At 45.8% G+C, this 20,778-nt stretch overlaps 1 protein-coding gene across 3 annotated transcripts in view; it reads right to left on the minus strand.

Moving 5' to 3' along the window:
• Positions 1 to 20,778, minus strand: part of CDC45 (cell division cycle 45) — a 33,350-nt gene that overhangs the window by 9,133 nt on the left and 3,439 nt on the right. For 2 of the 3 annotated variants that reach the window (XM_003994932.5, XM_045041846.1), the window contains exons 5-13: positions 20,105 to 20,251; positions 14,090 to 14,145; positions 12,428 to 12,476; positions 10,598 to 10,659; positions 8,816 to 8,866; positions 7,358 to 7,477; positions 5,629 to 5,760; positions 5,260 to 5,358; positions 4,506 to 4,667 (exon numbers count right to left, since the gene is read on the minus strand). In XM_003994932.5, coding sequence (XP_003994981.1) covers positions 4,506 to 4,667; positions 5,260 to 5,358; positions 5,629 to 5,760; positions 7,358 to 7,477; positions 8,816 to 8,866; positions 10,598 to 10,659; positions 12,428 to 12,476; positions 14,090 to 14,145; positions 20,105 to 20,251 — 878 coding nt within the window. The remainder of the gene's footprint in view (positions 1 to 4,505; positions 4,668 to 5,259; positions 5,359 to 5,628; positions 5,761 to 7,357; positions 7,478 to 8,815; positions 8,867 to 10,597; positions 10,660 to 12,427; positions 12,477 to 14,089; positions 14,146 to 20,104; positions 20,252 to 20,778) is intronic. The other variant, XM_023241671.2, reaches the window with a different exon arrangement.

The following is a 20,778-nucleotide window of genomic DNA, read 5'->3' on the forward strand; positions in this document are numbered from 1 at the left end:
TGTAAAAAAATAAAAAAATTCACTCAAAGGATAAAGTCAAGAAGCTTCCTTAACACCAGGAATAAGACAAACATGGAAAACATAAGGCAAAAATCAGACAGAGCATTATTCCAGGAAAGAAAGAATAAAAAAAACACATATGTATGTTTGAGAGGAGTAATAAATAGTACAAAAGCATTCCCAAGCTGAAAAATCTGGGGCTTTGGATCAAAAGGGCTCGCCTGAGAACCCAGTACAATCCATGAGGCAAGATCTACCCAAGACACATCACTATGAAATCACAAAACACTGAAAATAAAAGAAAAAATCCTGCAAGCTTTTTTAGGTGGGGTATGAGGCATTGATAAAGAAACAAGAACTAAGATAGCTCAGACCTCAATTAGCACCACTGGCTGCTAGAAGACAGGGGAGCAATAAAATCCACATTTAACAGGAAATTACCTTCAACCTTGAATTGTATACAAGCTATACCAGGGACCAGGTGAGGGTAGAATAAAGATATTGTCAGATGTGCAAGAACTCAGAACATTTACCTCATATGTGCTCTTTCTTTAAAGAAAGAGAAGTATGCTCTAAAAAAATGAAAGGCTGAAAAAACCAAAGACAAGGACCCTAAGAAACACTGGCTCCAACCCAGGGCAGAGTCAGTGCCTGGGATTGGCACAGTCAGTGCCAAACATCAGTGGTGGCAGCGAACAGCAGCAGGCCTAGAGAGCTGCAGGTCCAGGCTGGTGTCAGAAGGCAGAACCCCAGGCTCTCCTAGACAAAAGGGACTCAAGGAATAGCTCCTGGAAGTAGAGCTGGGGAAAAAACTGGATATTATAAAGAAGGCAATTAAGAGTTCCAGGAAAAACAAAGAGTAGCATCAGAAAGTAACATAATCACTGCACACGAGTGATTCTAGAACATTGATTTTCATCTTTTAGAATCAAATCTATAGTCAAGGATGAGATGACTTGCATTCTATTTTCTAACCAAGTGTTATTAACCCTAAAAATATAAAAGCATAGATTTCACAAAGTAGAAGGTATAGGGAAGAGAAAAGTAAGAATGCTAATATCTTTTTCTTACAAAGTAGGGAGAAAAGAGACAATGGTGATAGAACAAGATGCAAGTATGTTACAGTTACAAAGGAGCTAAAAACAGTGGCACAGGAAGGGAAAGGAGCACAAAAGAGGAATAAATATTCTGTCATAGCAGGAAGTCAGTAAACAATGTCTAAAACTGCTCCATCAACTCTGGGATGAGGGCATCAACAGTTGATACTATAGTTTTGGGATTTCCTTATATTTCTAGATAAAAATAGAGCAACCACATTGTAAAACCAAAAATCTAGGACTCTCACGACAAGAGAATAAGGGAACACTGTAGACCCCAAAATATAAGCAGGGGGAATAGACCACCAACTGGCCATAAGACTGGTGTATCTTTGGGAGTTAGCGTGGGAGGGAGCAGAGAAGCAGCAAGAGCTAAGAATGTTTAAAAACACCAGGCAACTGGGGCACAGTGGTTCAAAGTGAGAGTTTTACCCTGTCCAATAGCAGGTGAGTGCAGGAGCTGTGATAAAGTGCAAGGGGACATGGTAAAGACTAGGGGGCCGTAGCAGTCTAGCTCTGACCAGCCAGAGCTCCTTTCCACTCTGGGTCCCTCACTGAGGAGAAACTGCCAAGATGGAATCAAAATTGAGTAAGACAGAGACAATATGAAAAAGGAAAAAGAAGGTACAGATAAAAATGTACCTGGGATTGTAGTGGAGGTTCTAGCAGTTGGAAAGGAAGAAGTAAAACCATCTCTATTTGCAGATAACATAATCTTGTATACAGGAAATCCTAAGAAATAACTAAAACCTATTACAACTAAAAACAAACAAACAAAAAAACTATTAGAGCTAATATATAAGTTCAATACTGTTGCAAGACACAAGATAAATATACAAAAAGCAACTGTATTTCTATGCAATAGCAATCAGTAAACAAAAATAAAATTAAGAAAACAAGTCCATTTACCATAGTGTCAAAAAGAATAAAATATTTAGGAATAAATTTAACAGGGGCAACCTGGGTGGCTCGGTCGGTTAAGCATCCAACACTTGATCTCAGCTCAGGTGATGATCTCAAGGTTCGTGAGATCGAGCCCCAAGTCAGGCTCTGTGCTGATGGTGTGGAGCCTGCTTGGGATTCTCTCTCCCTCTCTCTTGTCCCTCCCCTGCTTGTGAATGTGCTCTCAAAATAAATAAACATTAAAAAAAAAGAATAAATTTAACAAAAGAAGTACAAAAAGAATTTATTCTCTGAAAAATACAAAACGTTCTTGAAAAAAATTAAAGAGGATCTGAGTTAATGGGAAAACATCCCATGTTCATGGACTGGAAGACTTCCTATTGTTGAGACAACAATACTCCCCAAATTTATCTATAGGTCCAAAGCAATATGACTTCTTTGCAGTATCTGACAAGCTGATCCTAAAACTCATATGGAACTTCAAGGAACACAGAATAACCAAAACTAGCTATAAAGCTACAGTAATCAAAACCATGTGGTATTGCCACAAGGACAGATACACCAATTGATGGGACAGAACTGAGAGTCTAGAAATAAATTCTCATATTCACAGTTCACTGATATTCAACATGGGTGCCAAAATGATTCAGTGGGGGGAAAGAAGTCTTTTCAACAAATGGTATTAGAACAATTTGGATGTACACATACAAAAGGATTAAGTTGAACCTGTTCCTTGCACCAGACACAAAAATTAACCTCAAATGAATCATACACCTAATGTAAAGGCAAAAACTATAAAACTCTGAAGTGGTTTCTTAGATATGACATCAAAAACATAAGAAACAAAAGAAAAAGGATAACCTGGATATGACTGAAATTAAAACCTTGTGCTTCAAAGAACTGTATCAAGAAAGTGAAAAGATAACCCACAGGATGGGGGAAAATATTTGCAAATCATGTATTTGGTAAGGGATTTATATTTAGAATATAGGAAACAATTCTTACAGCTCCATAATAAAGACAATTTAAAAATGGACAAAGGACTTGAATAGACAGCTCTCCAAATGAGATCTACAAATAGCCAATAAGCACATGAAGAGCTGCTCAACATCATTAGCCATGAGGGAAATGCAAATCAAAACCACAATGAGATCCCACTTCACGTCACTTCACACTAGGATGGCTATCGTGGGTGTGGAGAAATTCAAACTCATACACTACTGATGGAATGTAAAATGATGTAATCACTTTGGAAAACAGTCTACCCATTATTCAAAAGATAAAACAGACTTACCATACGACCCAGAAATTCCATCCTTAGGCATATACGCAAGAGCAATGAAAACACGTCCACACAACTTATATGTGCGTATTTATGGCAGCATTATTCATAACAGTCAAAAGGTAGAAACCACCACTGATCAATGGATGAATAAAATGTGGTATATCCATACCATAGAGTCTTATTTGCAAGAAAAAGGAAGGAAATTTCTTCATGTTGCAACATGGATGAACCTTGAGAACACTAGTCTAAGTGAAAGGAGTCAGTCATAAAAGGACTGTATTGTTCAATCCCGTTTATACGAAGTGTCCAAAATAGCAAATCTATGAAGACAGAAAGTAGATTAGTGGTTGCCTAGGGCTCAGAGAGATGGGAGATTTGGGAGGTGATGGTTAAGGGGAATGGGGGGCTTCTTTCTGATGCAACGAATATGTTCTAAAATTAGGGAGTGGTGATATTTGCACAACCTTGTAAATATACTAAAAACCACTGAATTGTACACTTTAAATGGGTGGATTATATGGTGTACGAATTATAACTCAGTAAAGCTGTTTAAAAAAAGTATGTCAGGGAACAGGGCAGGAAACCCCAGAAAGCAGACCCCTACATTTTTTAACACTGCACAGCAACAGAAGTGGCAGTTCTCTGAAGTTAGAAAGCTGTCTGAATCATGCCTCCTCTGAAAGTCAGGGAAGCTAAATTTACACACAAAAAATGAGAAACAGACAAGGAGCAAGGTCAAATCCTCTCAAAGTTACTATCAGAAAAAAGGGAATAGGGAGAATAGCATACCTATATCAATAATGAAAGTACTCTAGAAAGATGTGCCCCAGAAGGTCAACACTGTAATGTTCTATTTCAAAGCAAGCTCAGACACATTAAAAACAAAATATAAAATGAGACATCTCAGGAAATGAAATAAAAAAATTAGAAATAAGAGGCAAATAATTGATAAATGAAGATTAAACTAGAAAAAAACTCACAAGAATGAATAAACACCACAAATAATGACTGAAGAGGTCAAGGAGGTAAGAAACGATGATTAAAAATCAAAAAGAAAGGAGAAGGAAAGGGTTTGAGAGGAAGATGGACAGGAAATGTGTCACATGCTCCCCTGGTGGACTGCGATTACTTTCTGCAGGACACAGTCACCCCCATGCCCCTAGGGTTCCTGTGACTTGCCTCCTTGAAGAGTATTAGGATGAGGGATAGTGGCCAACTACCTGGAGAGACTGTCCAAAGCCTGGATGAAGTTATCTGTCCCTGAGCCGTCCTTCTCGGGACTCTCCATCAGTGACATGGTGGCAAAGACCACGTCACTGGCCAGGAACTTATGCTTGAACCCGAAGTGAATGCTGAAAGTCTGCACGCGCATGTCCTTCATCCTGCAATGGGAGCAAGCAACATGGCTGATATCCCTGTGTGCATGTGGGAGTGCTCTCAAGTTGTGGGTGCTCTCACTGCCAGGCCGGGCCAGCAGATGTACGGCTGTCTCTCCCTGGCCCCTGCTAATGCACAAGGCAAGACCACTGTGGTCCAAGAATGGAGAGGGGGAGAAGACCTGACATAATAGCCCTATAACTTGGGGCACTTGAGTGCCTTGTCCAAAGCTGTCCTATTGGTTGGGGGAAAGAGCAGAGATGTGTGTGCAGCCCCTCCCATGTCCCAGGATGCTAGAAGCAGCCACAGGACCCTCTAGGCAGAGCGCGCCTGAACCTGGCCTCAGGGGGCCCTTCCCACAGCTATTTCCTGTGTCCAGTCAGGGATAGACCAGGTTGACCTAGAGGTCTACACCTCAGCCCCAGGATGTAAGGACCCGGACTTCTCTAGACCTGGACCTACTTTTAAACCAAAGAGAACTCAAAACTTTGGGAAAGATTAGACAGGTCATATTTGCTTGTGTATTCTTGTTTTTGCATTATTTTAGGTTAAAGCTGAAGCCTGAACAAAGCTTAATGCCGAAAAACATGTGTTTACCCAAATTTATTTGCAGACTCTTCGATCATCTCCCGCAAATTCTCCTTCAAGGAGACGTCCATGGACTGGAACTTCTGCTTCACCTGTTTCAAGGGGAGGCTAGAAAGATGACAAGCACCAGTCACATGAGTAACCTGGCTTCAGATGGAGGTCACCAAGCACCAGTGGGACTGAGAGCACCCTACAAGGAGTCCCAGTGCTCATGAGAGGGGTCTTCATATGTAGGCCTTTGGGCAATATTCTGGGGTCTCCGAGTGAGACACTTCAGGTAGAAATAGGCAGCCTCTGAATGTTGGTCACAACCAAGGGGAGGGACCTTTCCCCTGGTGGGAGGAGTGGGGGGGTCTCTGGGCCAAGGCGGTCACTCACCCCACATCTGCAAGGAACTCCTGGAGACGCTTCTGCCCATGCACAGACCAGAGCTTGAACCTGGCTGCAGTGTAGCATGTGTTGCATAGGCTGTCATGGAGGGACCAGTGCTGGTAGAGTGCCAGGCGGAGGCTGGGCCCAGTCAAGGAGGCAGTGGCTGGGCAGTGACCCGTGGCTTGGGCAGTGCACAGCCCTACCCATCCCCAGAGAGCCTGCCTGCACAACCAGTTACACCTCCTTAGCTTCATTTGACCCGTATGGAGAGCTTATAAGGGGGTGTCTGCACACCATTATCACTGTTGGACAGACGGGGAAACTGAGGCGCAGGGGTTCTGAGAGTCTAGGTACTGTGGTGACAGAGACAGTCCTCATGGCTACACAGGGCAGTCCATGCTGTCATCACATCTGCTCCCTGCATGCTACACCTAGCTTGGCCCTCTCCCACACCCGCCTCTCTGCTGGACCCCCCCTGAACAAAACCCCCTCTTCTTAAACACACTGTTTACTGCCAGTGGGGCTGTGAGCATGGCTGTGTGTGAGGGTGATCCTGTCCCCACCCCATTGTGTGCCCCTTCTTCCCCGTCCCAAGGGTCTAAGCAGGATGTCAGGCTGGTTCTGCCTGCCTCCCAGTGTCATGCTGGTGCCTGGACACCATTTCTGCCAACACATCTCCCCTTGAGGCTTGGCTCTGACCACATGGTGGGCTCTGTCCTCAGTGCTGCCCAGCCTAATGGCTGGGACCTGATCCCTGGACATCCTGTGTCAGGCCCTGGTGGGCTCTCCAATCCTGGGAGCTCAGATGCCTCACATTTAACACCTCTTCCTAGACATGACCTTCTACTCACCTATCCAAATCCACGTTTATTGGTCCCCATCCATCCCAGCAGGCATAGGACAGCATCATTCCTGCCATCACTACCTACCACTGAAGCAGCAGGCCCCAGCCCTGCCTTATACGTATGGCTGCCAGTCTGTCTCCCTGCAACCAGCAGTCCAGGGACCTTTTAAGCATAAAGAATTGAACTCAACAACCTCCTCAACCTCCCACTGCCCTGGGCTCTCTGACCTTCAGACTCCACTCACCTCTCCAGTCCCTTCCTCAGGGCCTTTGCACAGCCACGGTCTTGGGCCAGGCTGTCCTCCCTCCCACCCCGTGTGTCTGAGTCTCAGCCTGAGATGTGGCCCCCCCAAAGGCCTTTCCTGAGTATTGCCACCCAACAACCTCCTGGTTACTCCATCAATGCCCCACCTTCTTATGGAACATTTGTGCTCTGTAATCACATGCTGGCTTACTGCTTCCTGACGGGCTTGGCAAGAGTCTGCACTCATCATTAAACTGCCTGCACTGCACAGATAGGCCCTGCAACACACCAGGCCTACAATGAGCTGTAAATAAATAGATGATGCTTCTGAACACAGCACTGGCATTTAGGAGCCAAAGCCATACACAAGAGCCAGGACAGAGTCTGCTCCCCAGTACCTGGTGCTTTGCCCAGCCTGGAGAGCACACCAGGGCCCCTTTCTCAAAGCCTCTTGTTTCATCCACTGCCTGCCTGGGTACACAGTAGACACAGCAGTACAATCCAGGCCTGCGACTTCACAGCCACAACCACACCACCCCCAGGGGGATGTGGGCTGGGCTTGCAGAGGTGATAAAGTGGTGTGTGGCTGAGCAAAACTGAGGGCAGGGGTGCTGCCTGTGCTTGGCCGGCCTGAACAACAAGGATACTCGTACTCGAAGGAGATCCGTGTACAGTCCACAGAGAGGGAGTTCTCCTCATCCTCATTCCGGTGGTTGTGCCGAGACACATGGCGCTGCAGGATGCCAACATCCGTTACGTACTTCATCCTGGAATGAAAGCACTGCCAGCCGCCTGGGTGGACGCCTTCCTCCCTCACTTGCAGCCAGGCCACGTGGCTTCCCTCCTTCCCTCGGGGGACCCCCCTCACAGGCTAAGGGGCTAGCCCACCATACAGGCTGTTCCTGTCAGGATGAGGAAGGTCCACCACCTCTGCAAAGCCAAATGTGGCTGTGGCACCAGGGCCTTGGCAGCTAGGTTCTAAGCCCTTCTTCCACGACGAGGATCCAGGCCCAAGGGGGCATGTGAGTAGACAGAGCTGGGAGGGGTGGGTTTTGGCCGCAGCCCCTGCCCCCTTGCACTCTCCTCTGGGTGGCAGCTGTCCTGCCCTTACTTATTTGAGGCTTCCTGAGGGCAGGCACTGCGGGAGGCCAGAGCCCTGTCCAGCAGTCACAGTCAAGTAGACGGATTACATAGTGACAGTAGTCCAAAACAAAGGGTGTGGATCCTCTCAAGCACAGGAGAGGGCAGACCCCAGTCCAGGTCCACCTGCAGATGGCCACTGAGCAGGACAGTGACAGTGGAGCCTCATGTGAGGGGCTGCCATAGGCCAGGGACAGTGCCTGGCGCTGCACACAACGCATGCCATCTTTAAGAGAGAAGGGGGAACAAGGCCCAGCAAGGTATCCATGCCTGTGAGACTCAGAACCCTCCTGGTCCCTAGGCTACACCATATGACTCAGGTGGGCAGAGTGGGGTGGAGAGGCAGGGAATGGGGGTGCTGGGGCCTCTGTAAACTGCACAAGGAGTGTTCTTGGACAGGGTTAGGGTAGGGGTCCCTGTCAATTCTCTTAGAGTCCTCACCTGATGGCCACCAGAATGCAGATGAGAGGGGGTGCCGGCACCCCATGCTTCCCAGGTATCTCTATTCTGGGGCAGCTCTTCAGCTCTCCATCAGGAGTGATGGGGAGCACTAAAGCCCGCTCACCAAGGGGCAAAAGAGAATTCGGCTCCATGCCAGCCCTCCTGGCAGTCCCTTGCCTTTGAGATCACATCCACCCTCCCTGGTAGGACTCCTGGGGTCCTCACCTCCTCCTCCCAGAGCCCCCATGTCTACCTTGCAAGGACCACATGGAGAGCCAGGATACTGAGCTCCCTCCTCTCACCTCTGGCTCCACCTGCTGGGCTCCCCGAGGGTGGATAAAGCATACACACAAGGCCTAGTTCTAAGCCCTTCCTCGGTGACAAGGATCCAAGCCTAAGGCCAGCCCTCTCCTCATCAGGGCTCTGCCACCCATCTTCCCACTGCAAAACTGGGCTGCAGCCAGGCCATGCACATGGCCACAGCACAGGCCAACCTCTGACAGCCTGAGTGAGTGCATCCTTACTGGGTGATCTTGTCTTGCACCCACTGGTCCGTTAGTCCAACAATCGCCCACCTGGAAGAGAAGAGTGCAACAAAGCTCACAGGAGCATGGCCTGGCCCAGGCCCACCGCCCGACAGTCTCTCCTCTGCAGGGTAGAAGGTTATGGAGCCAACTCAGGGCTCGCAGCATAGCAGCACAGCAGTGGGAGCTTTTGGTGCACAGGAGGGAGTGCTCCCAGGGCAAGGATGGCAGGCCTGACGTGGTCTCTGGGAGCTGGCTGACCCCAACACTCTCCACCCTCATCTTTCTGGAGCAGAGCTGCAGCAGACTCGGTGCTCAGTTGCTGGTGGGTCCTGGTGTGTCACTCCACCCCCAAGCCCCTCATGTCACCTGCCCCTCTGCAATATGGCTTGCAGCACAACAGACCCTCATCAAGTCCATGTCTGTTGTCCTGGTATGAAATGGCAGGACATAGAGTCACAGAATTTATGCCTCATAAGAGCCTTCCAAGGTCCTGTCTCTAAGCTCATCTTTTGTGGATGAGATGATGGAGGCCCAAGCTGGCCTGACCACCCCAAGGACCATGGCCAGCCCATGGCAGAAGGAACCAGGACCTCAGGTATTACCCTCTGTCAGTCCCCAGGCAGCGTCCTTCAATAACCCCCTCTGGGACCAGAGCCAAGAAGAGTCAAAGATGCTGGGAGAAGTGAGATGGAGAGGCCCTGGAAGGTTCATGTGGGGGCAGGGCATTCGAGCACCCCACCATATCTGTCAGGGCAGTGAGTCCCTTCTCAGAAGGTCTTCTTCAAAACATGCCACCATGGGGCGTCTTCCCAAGCCCACCCTTTCCTCCTTCCAACCTTCCCATGCATATATTTTGTATCAGATTATTTTGTACTTGTTCTTGTGCTATATATGGAGTTTTCTGGAGGCATTTCAAGGGGCCATATTCTGACATCAATGCTAAACTGGAGGTACTGGTTGTGAGTGGGTCGTCAAGGGTGCCCCCAAGCACACAGCAGGGGGTGCAGGTGAGGCTAAGAGAGCTGAACCTGAGGATGGCAGGTAGGCATCTGCTCAGGGTGATGACAGAGCACCCTGGGGCCTAGGTGTAACCAGGGCTTTGGTCCTGCCCCAGCCCCCGGCTGTCATAAAACCCTGATTCAGCAAAGACCATTACAATCCCCACCATGGGCTCAGGCCTGGAAAGAATATCCCCTCCTCATCTCGTAGAGGAGAAAACCAGAACTAGAGCAGAGGACCGAGGAGGTGGAGCAGGCCGGACCTGTATTTTTTTCCCTCAGACTCTGGGTTTAGTTTTTAAACCAACCTGTGTACAGCAACCCCAATGTGCTGGGTGCTCCTGCTTGCAGCCAGTGCAGCAAACTCAGAGGTGGGCTAAGGGTTATTCCTGTACCAGATTTCACAGCATGCCAGGGAAGCAAAGCTGCCTGACAAAGGCTGCCATAGTCAAATCTCCCACTCCTACTGTCACCTGAATTTACGAGGCAGCAAGGCTGAGTGGTAGGGTGGGAAGGTTAGAGTTGCACTCGGGCCCCACCCCCTGACCCTCTGCACCCAACAATGCTCCCTACATTTCCCCTAGGAGTTTGTATGCAGACAAAAGCCTCAAAGGAAGACAACCAGGGCTATGCCTATTCCCAGAAAGGGGTTGTGTCCAATGTTCCTGGTGGGGACCACACAGTGATGTCTTCTTCCAGACCCTGTTCTCACTGTGGAAGGACAAGGCTACTTGGAGAAGAAAGCCCCACACAGCACTGGTCTTGACTGGGGCCTACATACCACAGCATGTCGTTCAAGTCCTTTGACATCATCCACGCCAGGTCAAACATCACCATGGCTGACTGAAAGAAAGAAAGAAGTCTGAGGTCCAAGGCAGCTGTGCTCCTAGGCAGGGTGTGCACCAGGGCTGGGTTGTCCAGGATCCCAGCCAAGCCCCTGCAGATTGAAGGTTTTCCCAACTAGGGAAGGAAGCATTGGTGGATTCCAGGTCAAACCAAGGGAGGAAGACAGAGGAACTCAAGTCATCTGCATGGTCTCCTCTGTTAACTAGTCATTTCTATGTACATACTTCATCATGCAAGGGAGAACACCTGAGTACAGCACTGTGCTAGTGCCTCTACACATCTCACTGGGTCCCTCAGTGATACCTGGGGAGGCAATGAACCCAGGAGGTTAGGGACCTTTGTCCACACACTCCTCCTGGCTGGCTGGCAGGCTCACACACACTCTCAGGAAGGCTGGATGAAGCAGGGCCTTGGTTCTCATCACCTGGTCGTTAAAGAGGAAGGGTGCTTCAGGACCTCTGTGAGGAAGATCTTTCTAACAGGGCTGTCTGCAGACAGAAGCAACTAACTCCCTGTGAGCATAGTCTGGGTTTTGGTAGGAGACAACAAGGGGTATCAGTGTCTGACCAGAAGATTCTAAAGTCCCATTGGCTGTGCGATGCTGGGCTGCCCACCAGAGAGGATTTCCAAGGGAATGATTCACAAATCTAGAGGGAGCTGGGCATCTGCTGCCCCACCCACCTCCCACTGCTTGGAATTTTCCATGTGCTGGGGCAGAGCAGAGAGGGAAAAAGATGATCTTTCAAAGGACAATGAGACCTTGATACTAAAAGGGATACTGGAAATATGGCACTCAGAGTTCAAGGCCCCAGGGCCAAATGCTAACACCGAACACATATTTTACTGGAAACTAATTTTCTAGGGATCCTTACAGCCTTGAGCTCTGCTCAACAGTACCAGAGCCAGGGGCACCTGGGTGGCACAGTTGGTTAAGCGTCTGACTCTTGATCTCGGCTCAGGTCAAAATCTCACAGTTCATGAGTTCAAGCCCCGCATCAAGGTCTGCACTGATGACGCAGAGTCTGCTGAGGATTCTCTCTCCTTCTCTCTGCCCCTCCCCTGCTTGTGCATGCTTTCTCTCAAAATAAGTAAACAAACTTAAAAAAAATTTTTTTTTTAATTAAACAAAACAAAGCAAAAAAATCCCTGCCACAGTCAACACAGTAGGTTTTCCATGTGAAATTCTGTTCCATAACACATGCAGTGATGGGCCTCGGTAATTATAAACAGACTTGTTCTGTATTTTTGATGGTGAACAAAAATAATAGCTGTTGTCCTTTGGGCACCTATTGGGTGTGCAGGATCATCCTAACAACTGCCTCTGAAATGAGGGCTGTTCTCTTCCTTTCATGGAGGAGCAAAAGTTTAAGTCTCAGAGAGGCTGCCCCACATGCCCTAGGTCACACAGCAGAAGTTGTGAGGCTCAGATTCAAATCAGGCTTTTATGGTTCTAAAAATTTTTTTTTTTAACGTTTATTTTTGAGACACAGAGAGAGCATGAACGGGGGAGGGGCAGAGAGCGAGTGAGACACAGAATCTGAAACAGGCTCCAGGCTCTGAGCTGTCAGCAGAGAGCCCAACGCGGGGCTCAAACTCATGGACCGTGAGATCATGATCTGGACCGAAGTTGGACATCTAACCACCTGAGCTACTCAGGCACCCCAGGCTTTTGTGGTTCTAAAACATATGCTCATTTCTCCTCATGTTTTAGGTCACTGACCCTTGAGTCAGAACTTTATGGTGAAGTACACCTATTCGTACATACCGACGTCCCATGATATTCATACTGTTCATAGTCAAAGAGGATGTCTCTTCTGTAATGACATAAAATGCAGTTCTTCAACAGGAAGCAGTACAAGGAAGACAAACATTTGGAAAATGCTGAAACTTGACAGTAATCAAAGAAACACATTAAGTCACAGTACTCTTCATATTTGCTTATCGACTGTTTCAGAGTGCACATGTGCAATGCAGGAAAGGGAGCAATATTGACATAAAAGGCTTGTGGCAATGAAAGAAGTAAAATGGCATAGAATAATCTTAGAATCCCACTTTTATCCTAAGACAACAATTCAAAGGAACAAGCAAGACAACACTATGTGCACAAACACAATTGTTCATTGCAGCCTTATTTGTCATGGCAAAATACCAGAAGTAACCTCCAGTTTGAAAAGGAGATTGGCCATATAAGTATAATGCAAGTCATAAAAGTGTTGGAACTATCAAAAATGGTTACATTAAGTAAAAACAATGCAAAATTAGGTGCGTGTTATGATCACATAAAAAATACACAAGTATGGATACCCCAGGAAGATTGATTCAAAGCCAGAATCTCTTCCAATCATTGAAGTGATTATATTCACTTTCCTTTTCATTGCACTTCCCGAAATATATTTTCATTGTCCTTTCATGAGGGAGTAGCCAAGTACAACGCCCTCAGCTGGAACAGCAGAGACTTTCAGGGACTGGATCAAGTAACGAATACTCAACTCAACGGCACTGTGGCACGGTCACCTCAAGCTACAATAATCTTTCCATTTTTTTATTTTAGAGTGCTTCAATTTTTTTTAATATTTATTTACTTTTAAGAGAGAGAGAATCAGCGCATGAGTGGAGGAAGGGCAGAGACAGAGGGAGGCACAGAATTCGAAGCAGGTTCCAGACTCTGAGCTGTCAGCACAGAGCCTAAAGTGGGGCTCGAACAAATGAACAGTGAGATCGTGACCTGAGCTGAAGTCAGACGCTTACCGACTGAGCCACCCAGATGCCCCTGGAGCACTTCAATTTTTTAATTTGCAATATGAAGAGGAATTATAGATAATTCAGTTTTCTTCTCATTCACATTTTATATGAAAACTTTTATACAATTAGCATCTATCTCATTTAGGAAGAACTTACAAATAAAACTATATCTGGAAAAACAACAAAAATAAAAGACAAGGGGCTGTTATCCCTAACAGAGAGCAGAAGACCTCTGGGCCCAGTCCTGCCACTTGTAAGACCACAGCATGATACAGAGGGGATCCAGAGCTCTTCTCCGATACAGGGAACACATGCTCACTCCTGGAGCCACCAGCCCAGAGACTCTAAACTAACTGAATTGGGGGTGCCTGGGTGGCTCAGTTGGTTAAGCATCCAACTCTTGATTTTGGCTCAGGTCATAATCTCACGATTCTTGAGATTGAGCCCTGCACCAGGCTCTGCAATGACAGCGCAGAGCCTGCTTGGAATTCTCCCTCTCTCTGCCCCTCCCCTGGTCGCATGCACTCTCAATCTCTTTCTCTCTCTCTAAATGTATTGTCCTCAAATGCAAAAAAAAAAAAAAAAAAAAAAGAAAAGAAAGTATCCAGTCGCCATGAAAAACATAGGTATCCCAGAGGGATTGCAGACTCCATCGCACAGGGTGCTGCTTGAAGTACACACTCACCTCCGAGCCTCCCACTCTCTTCGCTGCCTCCTCTTCATGGTTTGTGCCACTATCTCCTGATGTAGGGACAAAGAGAACAAAAGGTTGAGCAAATAGGGGAGGCTGGGTGGCTCAGTTGGTTAAGCATCTGACTCTAGCTCAGGTCATGTTCTTAGAACTTGTGAGTTTGAGCTCCACATCAGGCTCTGTAGTCAGAGCCTGGAGACTGCTTCGGATTCTGTGTCCCCCTCTCTCGGCTCCTCCCCTGCTCATGTGCTATCTCTCTCTCCTTCAAAATAAGCATTAAAAAAAAAGTTGAGCAAATAAGCCAGGAATGTACCCCTGTAGCCCGAGAAGGTTCCGATCAGGCAGAAGCCACTGGGCATGGACCCCTGAGGGAAAACATGGGTCATTCATTCCCATGTCCTGAGCTCAGCCTGGTCCTAGAGAAGAGAAGAAGTGAAGTGGGGGATGATTGAGACCTCTCTAGCCCACTGGCACTACAGACACCATATGGTGGACAGAAGCAGATGCTTCCCCAGTGCCTGCTCAGGCTACACTCTGTCCATGTGCTCCGTCTGTCCACTCTAGCCTTCCATCATCCCCATCACTGTGTGATCCAGAAGTGCATAGCTACTTCATACTGGCTTCCCCGCCAGATCACTAAGCACTAATGTTACCAATATCCTTCCACGTACCAGCCACTGGGTTTGGTTTTGTTTTGTTTTGTTTTGCTTATAGATCCTAGACTTGGAGCTGAAGAAGCCAGCAACCTGGAAACCCCAACAGGCACAGAGAAAAAAAATCCTCAACAAAAGCCAAAGGATCCTGAAGAGCAGCCTTGAAAGACAAAAAACTTTTAGACAATAATTGGTCTAATCCAGCCACCACGACCAAAAACTGTGGCCCCACCCCTATCCACTTGGCAAAGATGAAGTAGAAGCCTAGACTCCCACCCTGGTGAATACCTCCCACCTGTAACACTTCCACCTTTCACTTGTAACATCTCCCAACATGCTCACTGGGGTGGTATCAGAGGAGGCCAAGTAGTGAGCCTAGACCTTTCTTGCCCAGTGGTAACAAGGAGCCACTCCTCTTGGTGGTTAATGGAGGTTACGTGGAGAACCTTTACTTCTATCTCCACCTGGCTATAAAGAGACATGCTGCCCACCTGCTCCTTTGCCAGAATGATGTCAGAGAAAGCAGGTAACACAGAAGGCTTAATTAAGATCCAGAGTCTCTAAACATAATATAAAAATGTCCAGGTTTCATTTGAAAAGCACTCATCACACCAAGAGCCAGGAAAATCTCAAATTGAACACCAAAACAGGAAATCCATAAATGTTAATGCAAAGATGACAAAGATGTGAGAATTATCTGACAAAAATTTTTAAAGCAGCCATCACAAAAATGCTTCAATGAGTAATTAAAAACACAGTTGAAACAAAAGAAAAAAATAGGAAGCTTTAGTAAATAAGTAGAAAAATGAAGAAGAACCAAAATGAAATTTAAAACTGAAAATTACAATAACTGAAATAGAAACTCAGTAGAGGGGCTCAAGAGCAAAACGGAGGAACAGAGGAAAGAACCAGCAGATACGATGATAGAAAATATCCAGTCTGATTAATAGAGGGGTAAATGGACTGGAAAAACAAACAAACAAACAAACAAACAAACAGTAACATGTGAACCTACAACAAAAGACCTAACTTTCCTGTCATTGGTGCCCTGGAAGGAGAGGAAAAAAAAAAAAAGGGTGAAAACACCCTGGAATAAATAATGCCTGAAAACAAAGAAATATAGCTCAAAATCTGGCAAGAGATATAAACCTACAGATTCAAGAAGCTGACTGAATCCCAATAGGTTAAACCCAAAGAAATCCACACCAAGACACATCGTAATTAAACTTCTGAATATTAGAGCCCCCATTTTTTTTTAAATCTCAAAAAAAGCAAGAGAAAAATGACATCTTATGTATAGGATAAAACAGTATGAATGCCAGCAGATTTCTCACTAGAAACCACAGGGGCCAGAAGTAGCATAACATTTTCAAGCACTGACCAAAAACAGCTGTTAACCCCAAATCCCATACCCTGTGAAAATATCTTTCAGGAATGAAGGGAAAAGTCAAGAAATTCTCAGGAAAAGGAATACTAAGAGAATTTACTGCCAGCAGAGTGACTCTAAAAAAAGTTAAAGGACTTTCTGTAAATAGAAAATGACAAAAGAAAAACCTTGGAACATCAGGATGGAAGGAAGAACGGGTAAATACAATAGGCTTTCCTTATCCTCTTGAGTTTTAGAATAGAATCATGTTTGATTGTTGAAGCAAAATTTATACCATTGTATGAGGTGGATCTAAATGTACACAGAGAATATAAATAAGAAACTCACATAAACAGAGAAGAGTAAGGGAAGTAAAGGAAGGTAACGTTTCCATATTTATAGCCTGTTGTCTCTAAATCTCTTTGAGTGTATACTCTTATTAATAAAAATATTTCTGGGGCGCCTGGGTGGCTCAGTCGGTTGAGCGCCGACTTCGGCTCAGGTCACGATCTCGCCGTCCGTGAGTTCGAGCCCCGCATCGGGCCCCTGTGCTGACAGCTCAGAGCCCGGAGCCTGTTTCAGATTCTGTGTCTCCCTCTCGCTGACCCTACCCCGTTCATGCTCTGTCTCTCTCTGTCTCAAAAATAAATAAATAAACGTTAAAAAAAAAAAAATTTTTTTTTTTAAATATTTCTGAGAATATATCTTGAATCCACATATATTTACAAATCATGAAGATTTAATTACCGTTGAGGTAGTCTCAGAGGGCTAACTTACCAAAATCAAATATGTAGCCCTAAACTTGGATTACAGAAAACACAAGGATAGAGGAGCAAGTAAAAGTATTCCACAAACAAGTGATAAATACTAGACAACTGGATTGGCCTCCAATGTCATTCAAAACAAAACAGAAAAAAAAAAAAGAAAAAACAAAAAGAGTGGGGTCCTGGTCTAGGTGAAAAGACAATTAAGAGGGGTGTCTGGCTGGCTCAGTCAGAGAAGCGTGTGACTCTTGATATCAGGGTCATAAGTTCCAGCCCCATGTTGGGTGTAGATATCACTTTATTAAAAAAAAAAAAAAAAAAAAAAAAAAAAGAGAGAGAAATAGCTAAACACAAATGTGCCAGCCCTGGTTGGATGACACTTCAGAAACAAAAGCAGCTGCAAAATCTATTCTGGGGAACAAGTGAAATTTGAATATGGGTTGAATATTAGAGGACACCGTTAATTGCTTACATACAATAATGGTATTGCATTTATAGAGGAGAATGATCTTAGAAGATGCGTTTTTTTGTTTTTAACATTTATTTATTTTTGAGAGACAGAGCATGAGCAGGGGAGGGGCAGAGAGAGAGAGGGAGACACAGAATCCGAAGCAGGCTCCAAGCTGTCAGCACAGAGCCAGATGTGGGGCTCGAACTAACAAACAGCGAGTTCATGACCTGAGTGGAAGTCATATGCTTAACCGACTGAGCCACCCAGGTGCCCTGAAGACGCGTTTTAAAGTCTATTTATTTAGGGGCATCTGGGTGGCTCAGTCAGTTAAACATCCAACTCTTGATTTCAGCTAAGGTCATGATCTCACAGTTTGTGGGATCGAGCCCCTCATTGGGTTCTTTGCTGACAGTGTGCAGCCTGCTTTGGATTCTCTTTCTCCCTCTTTTTCTGCCCCTCCCCTGCTCGCATACATGCATGTTCGCTCTCTCTCTCTCTCAAAATAAATAAATAAACACTTTAAAAAGTAGATAAAGCTTATTTATTTTGAGAGAGAGAATGCATGTGCCTGGGGGCGGTGGGGGACAGAGAGAGAAGGAAAGAGACAGAATTCCACACTGTCAGCACAGAGCCCAGTGAGGGCTTGAACCAACAACCTGCAAGATCATGACTTGAGCTGAAATCAAAAGTCAGATGTTTAAATGACCAAGCAACTTAGGTCCCCCTGCAACTTATTCTCAAATGATTAAGCAAAAGAAAAAAATATACATATATATACATATATATATATAAAAGAAGTCAAATGTGGCAAAATGTGACAAATGTGCAAAATTGCTGAATCTATATGAAAGGTATACGGGCATTCATTGTACCATCCTTTCAACTGTTGTATACATCAAAAATTTTTTTAAAATAAAAAGTCGGTGGGAAATTATGCATGTTACACATGCATAATTATGCATGTGAATATCATAGAAAGCATTCACAAACTCAGATTCTAAATAGATGCATTAAACATGTCAATGGAGGCTCTGACATGTCCTGACATCTCATCAAGACCAACGACATTCTCTTTACTGACAAACCCTCCCGTCAGTTCTAGCCTGCCTGTTCTTCCCTCAGAGCCCTCGTGTCTGGGAACACTGCACTGGATGTACCTTCTAGGGATATTCTTGGTTCTTTCCTTCCTCATTCAGGTCAAGTGTCCATAGCCACCTTCATAAAAGCAGCCCATTCCCTGTCCAGCCCTTTACCTTGCTTTATTTTTCCTGATATGACACAGCTCTCCACCTGAAACCATCCTTGACCTGTGCTCATTCCTGATGCCTCCCCCACTGGAAAAGAAGCTTTGTGAAGACAGGAATTTGTTCTCTCCCAGAGACACCAGGGACTTACTGACATCTGGCACAGAGTAGGTGCTGAAATACATTAGTCAGGATGGAGAATTCTAAGACTCTTATCTGCAGAACGTGAATGTTTCCAAAGAAAATCCCCCAGATACTGATATTTGGAGCCTGATGAAAAGCAGTTCGTTAATAGTTAAAAGAATGCTACAACAAAAAGGAGCTTTAGATAACAAAAAAAGAGCTGTTAGAAATCAAAGATTAGAAGATAAAGACCAGATGTTGGCTAGAGTGGAAAAGATAAAGAGCTAGACAAGATGAAGGAGAATCTAAGAATGTATCTGAGGTCTCTGATCAGACTACCCAAAACTCCAGAGAAAGGATGGCTCAAAGGCAGGGAAGGTAAGGAGAAAACACTCCCAGGACACACCCCTCAGATGGACAGAGTGTACTGAATGTCCCCAAAATGGCTCAAAAGAGCTCTGCTAAAGAACCTTATTGGGAAATGTCAGGCCAAGGATGAAATATTCCAGAGGCAAATTTCAGCATGGACACCCAGGACTGGGAATCAGAGGGCATCAGCTTCTTCCACAACACTGAACACTAGAATAAAACATGGCCCTATCAGAAGAACAACCACCTCCCACCTTTAATTTTCCATGTAGCAGAAGCCACCAGTGTTGGGCAGGCCACTTCTGTTGGCCAGGCCCCAGATCGGGTAAGCATCTCAGACCCAAGACTCACGAGGCTCAAACAACTCTAATCTTTGCACACAAGATGCTTCCCCTGGAATCACCACTGGAGACTAAGCCTGGCTGAGGGCCATAGATCCATGTCGTTCCTTCATGATGACTGCAGAGAATCCGGAGGGGAGTGGGGAAGGGAGAGGATGTTTATGCTATTTATCGTTTCTCTGTATTGCTGCCTTTTTTTTTTTTAATGTTTATTTACTTTGAGAGAGAGAGAGAGAGAGAGAGAGAGAGAGAGAGAGAGAGAGAGCATGAGCGAGCATATGAGCAGGGGAAGGGTAGAGAGAGGGAGAGAGAATCCCAAGCAGGCTCTGTACTGTCAGCACAGAGCCCAACACGGGGCTTGAACCCACAAACTGCAACCCCACGACCTGAGCTGAAATCAAGAGTTGGATGTTTAACTGACTGAGCCACCCAGGTGCCACTTTCTGTATTGCTCAGCAAAGAGCTGAGCTATCCTAATTTTCATTTCATCTGATGAAATTCTACTGTACAGACAAGGATGCCAAAGCTCAGAGAAGTTCGGTAGCCCGCCTGAAGCCATGCAGCCAGGGGATAGCAGAGTCCAGGGTCAATACCGGTGCCTGCTGAATCCCAGCCACCCCTGGACCCCGAAGGCTCCAGCCTGAGCTCTGACCTCTGGGAACGACGTTACTCAAGACTATGGTGAGGCCAAAACCCACCTCTTCTAACCGTGTGCGCTTCACAGAAGGCTCTGACCCATTGTCACTTTCATTTCCTGAATGCTCTTCACCTTCTTCTTCATCTCTGAAGATATCATCATAGGCAGGAACTTCGAGATCATCATCTTGTTTAATGAGTAGTTTGATCTAAGATTAAAACAAAAAGCAATCAAGGCTCTCTTCTCTCATTGACAGAAAACTCTCCATTACATGTTTTCTCTTACAGAATCTTATTTCCCAATGAACTGACTCATTAAGGTTTCTGTACAAAGAGCCACTTGAGAATTTCAGACTTCTCAAACATTTTCTTGCTTTCATTTCCTCTCAGAGGCATTGGAGTTGCACCACGCGATATGCAAAAATTCCAAAAATTAAAAAACTATCCAGTCACGTAAGTCTGGGGAAAAGACTCCCTCTCATGCCACACTCCAAGCAAACAAAATGAATACCCCACAACTTGGACTCTGAGAGAAGACAGGGAGGTGTGCGACCCCTAAGGGAGTAAAACTGCTGTCTCTAAAAGCAGTTCCAGGCTGACTTCACTTAGAGTGGTCCTTCACATGAGAACATCAGGGCCAACACTTTGATAACATGGGTGGGATCAACTCAGAGAATGGTTAGGTGGCTGTCCTGTGCCAGGCTCCATGTTTGCTGCTGGGGGTTCAAAGAAGAAG

Source organism: Felis catus, chromosome D3 (assembly GCF_018350175.1).
Source record: "Felis catus isolate Fca126 chromosome D3, F.catus_Fca126_mat1.0, whole genome shotgun sequence".
In the NCBI taxonomy this organism is placed as follows: Eukaryota; Metazoa; Chordata; class Mammalia; order Carnivora; family Felidae; genus Felis; species Felis catus.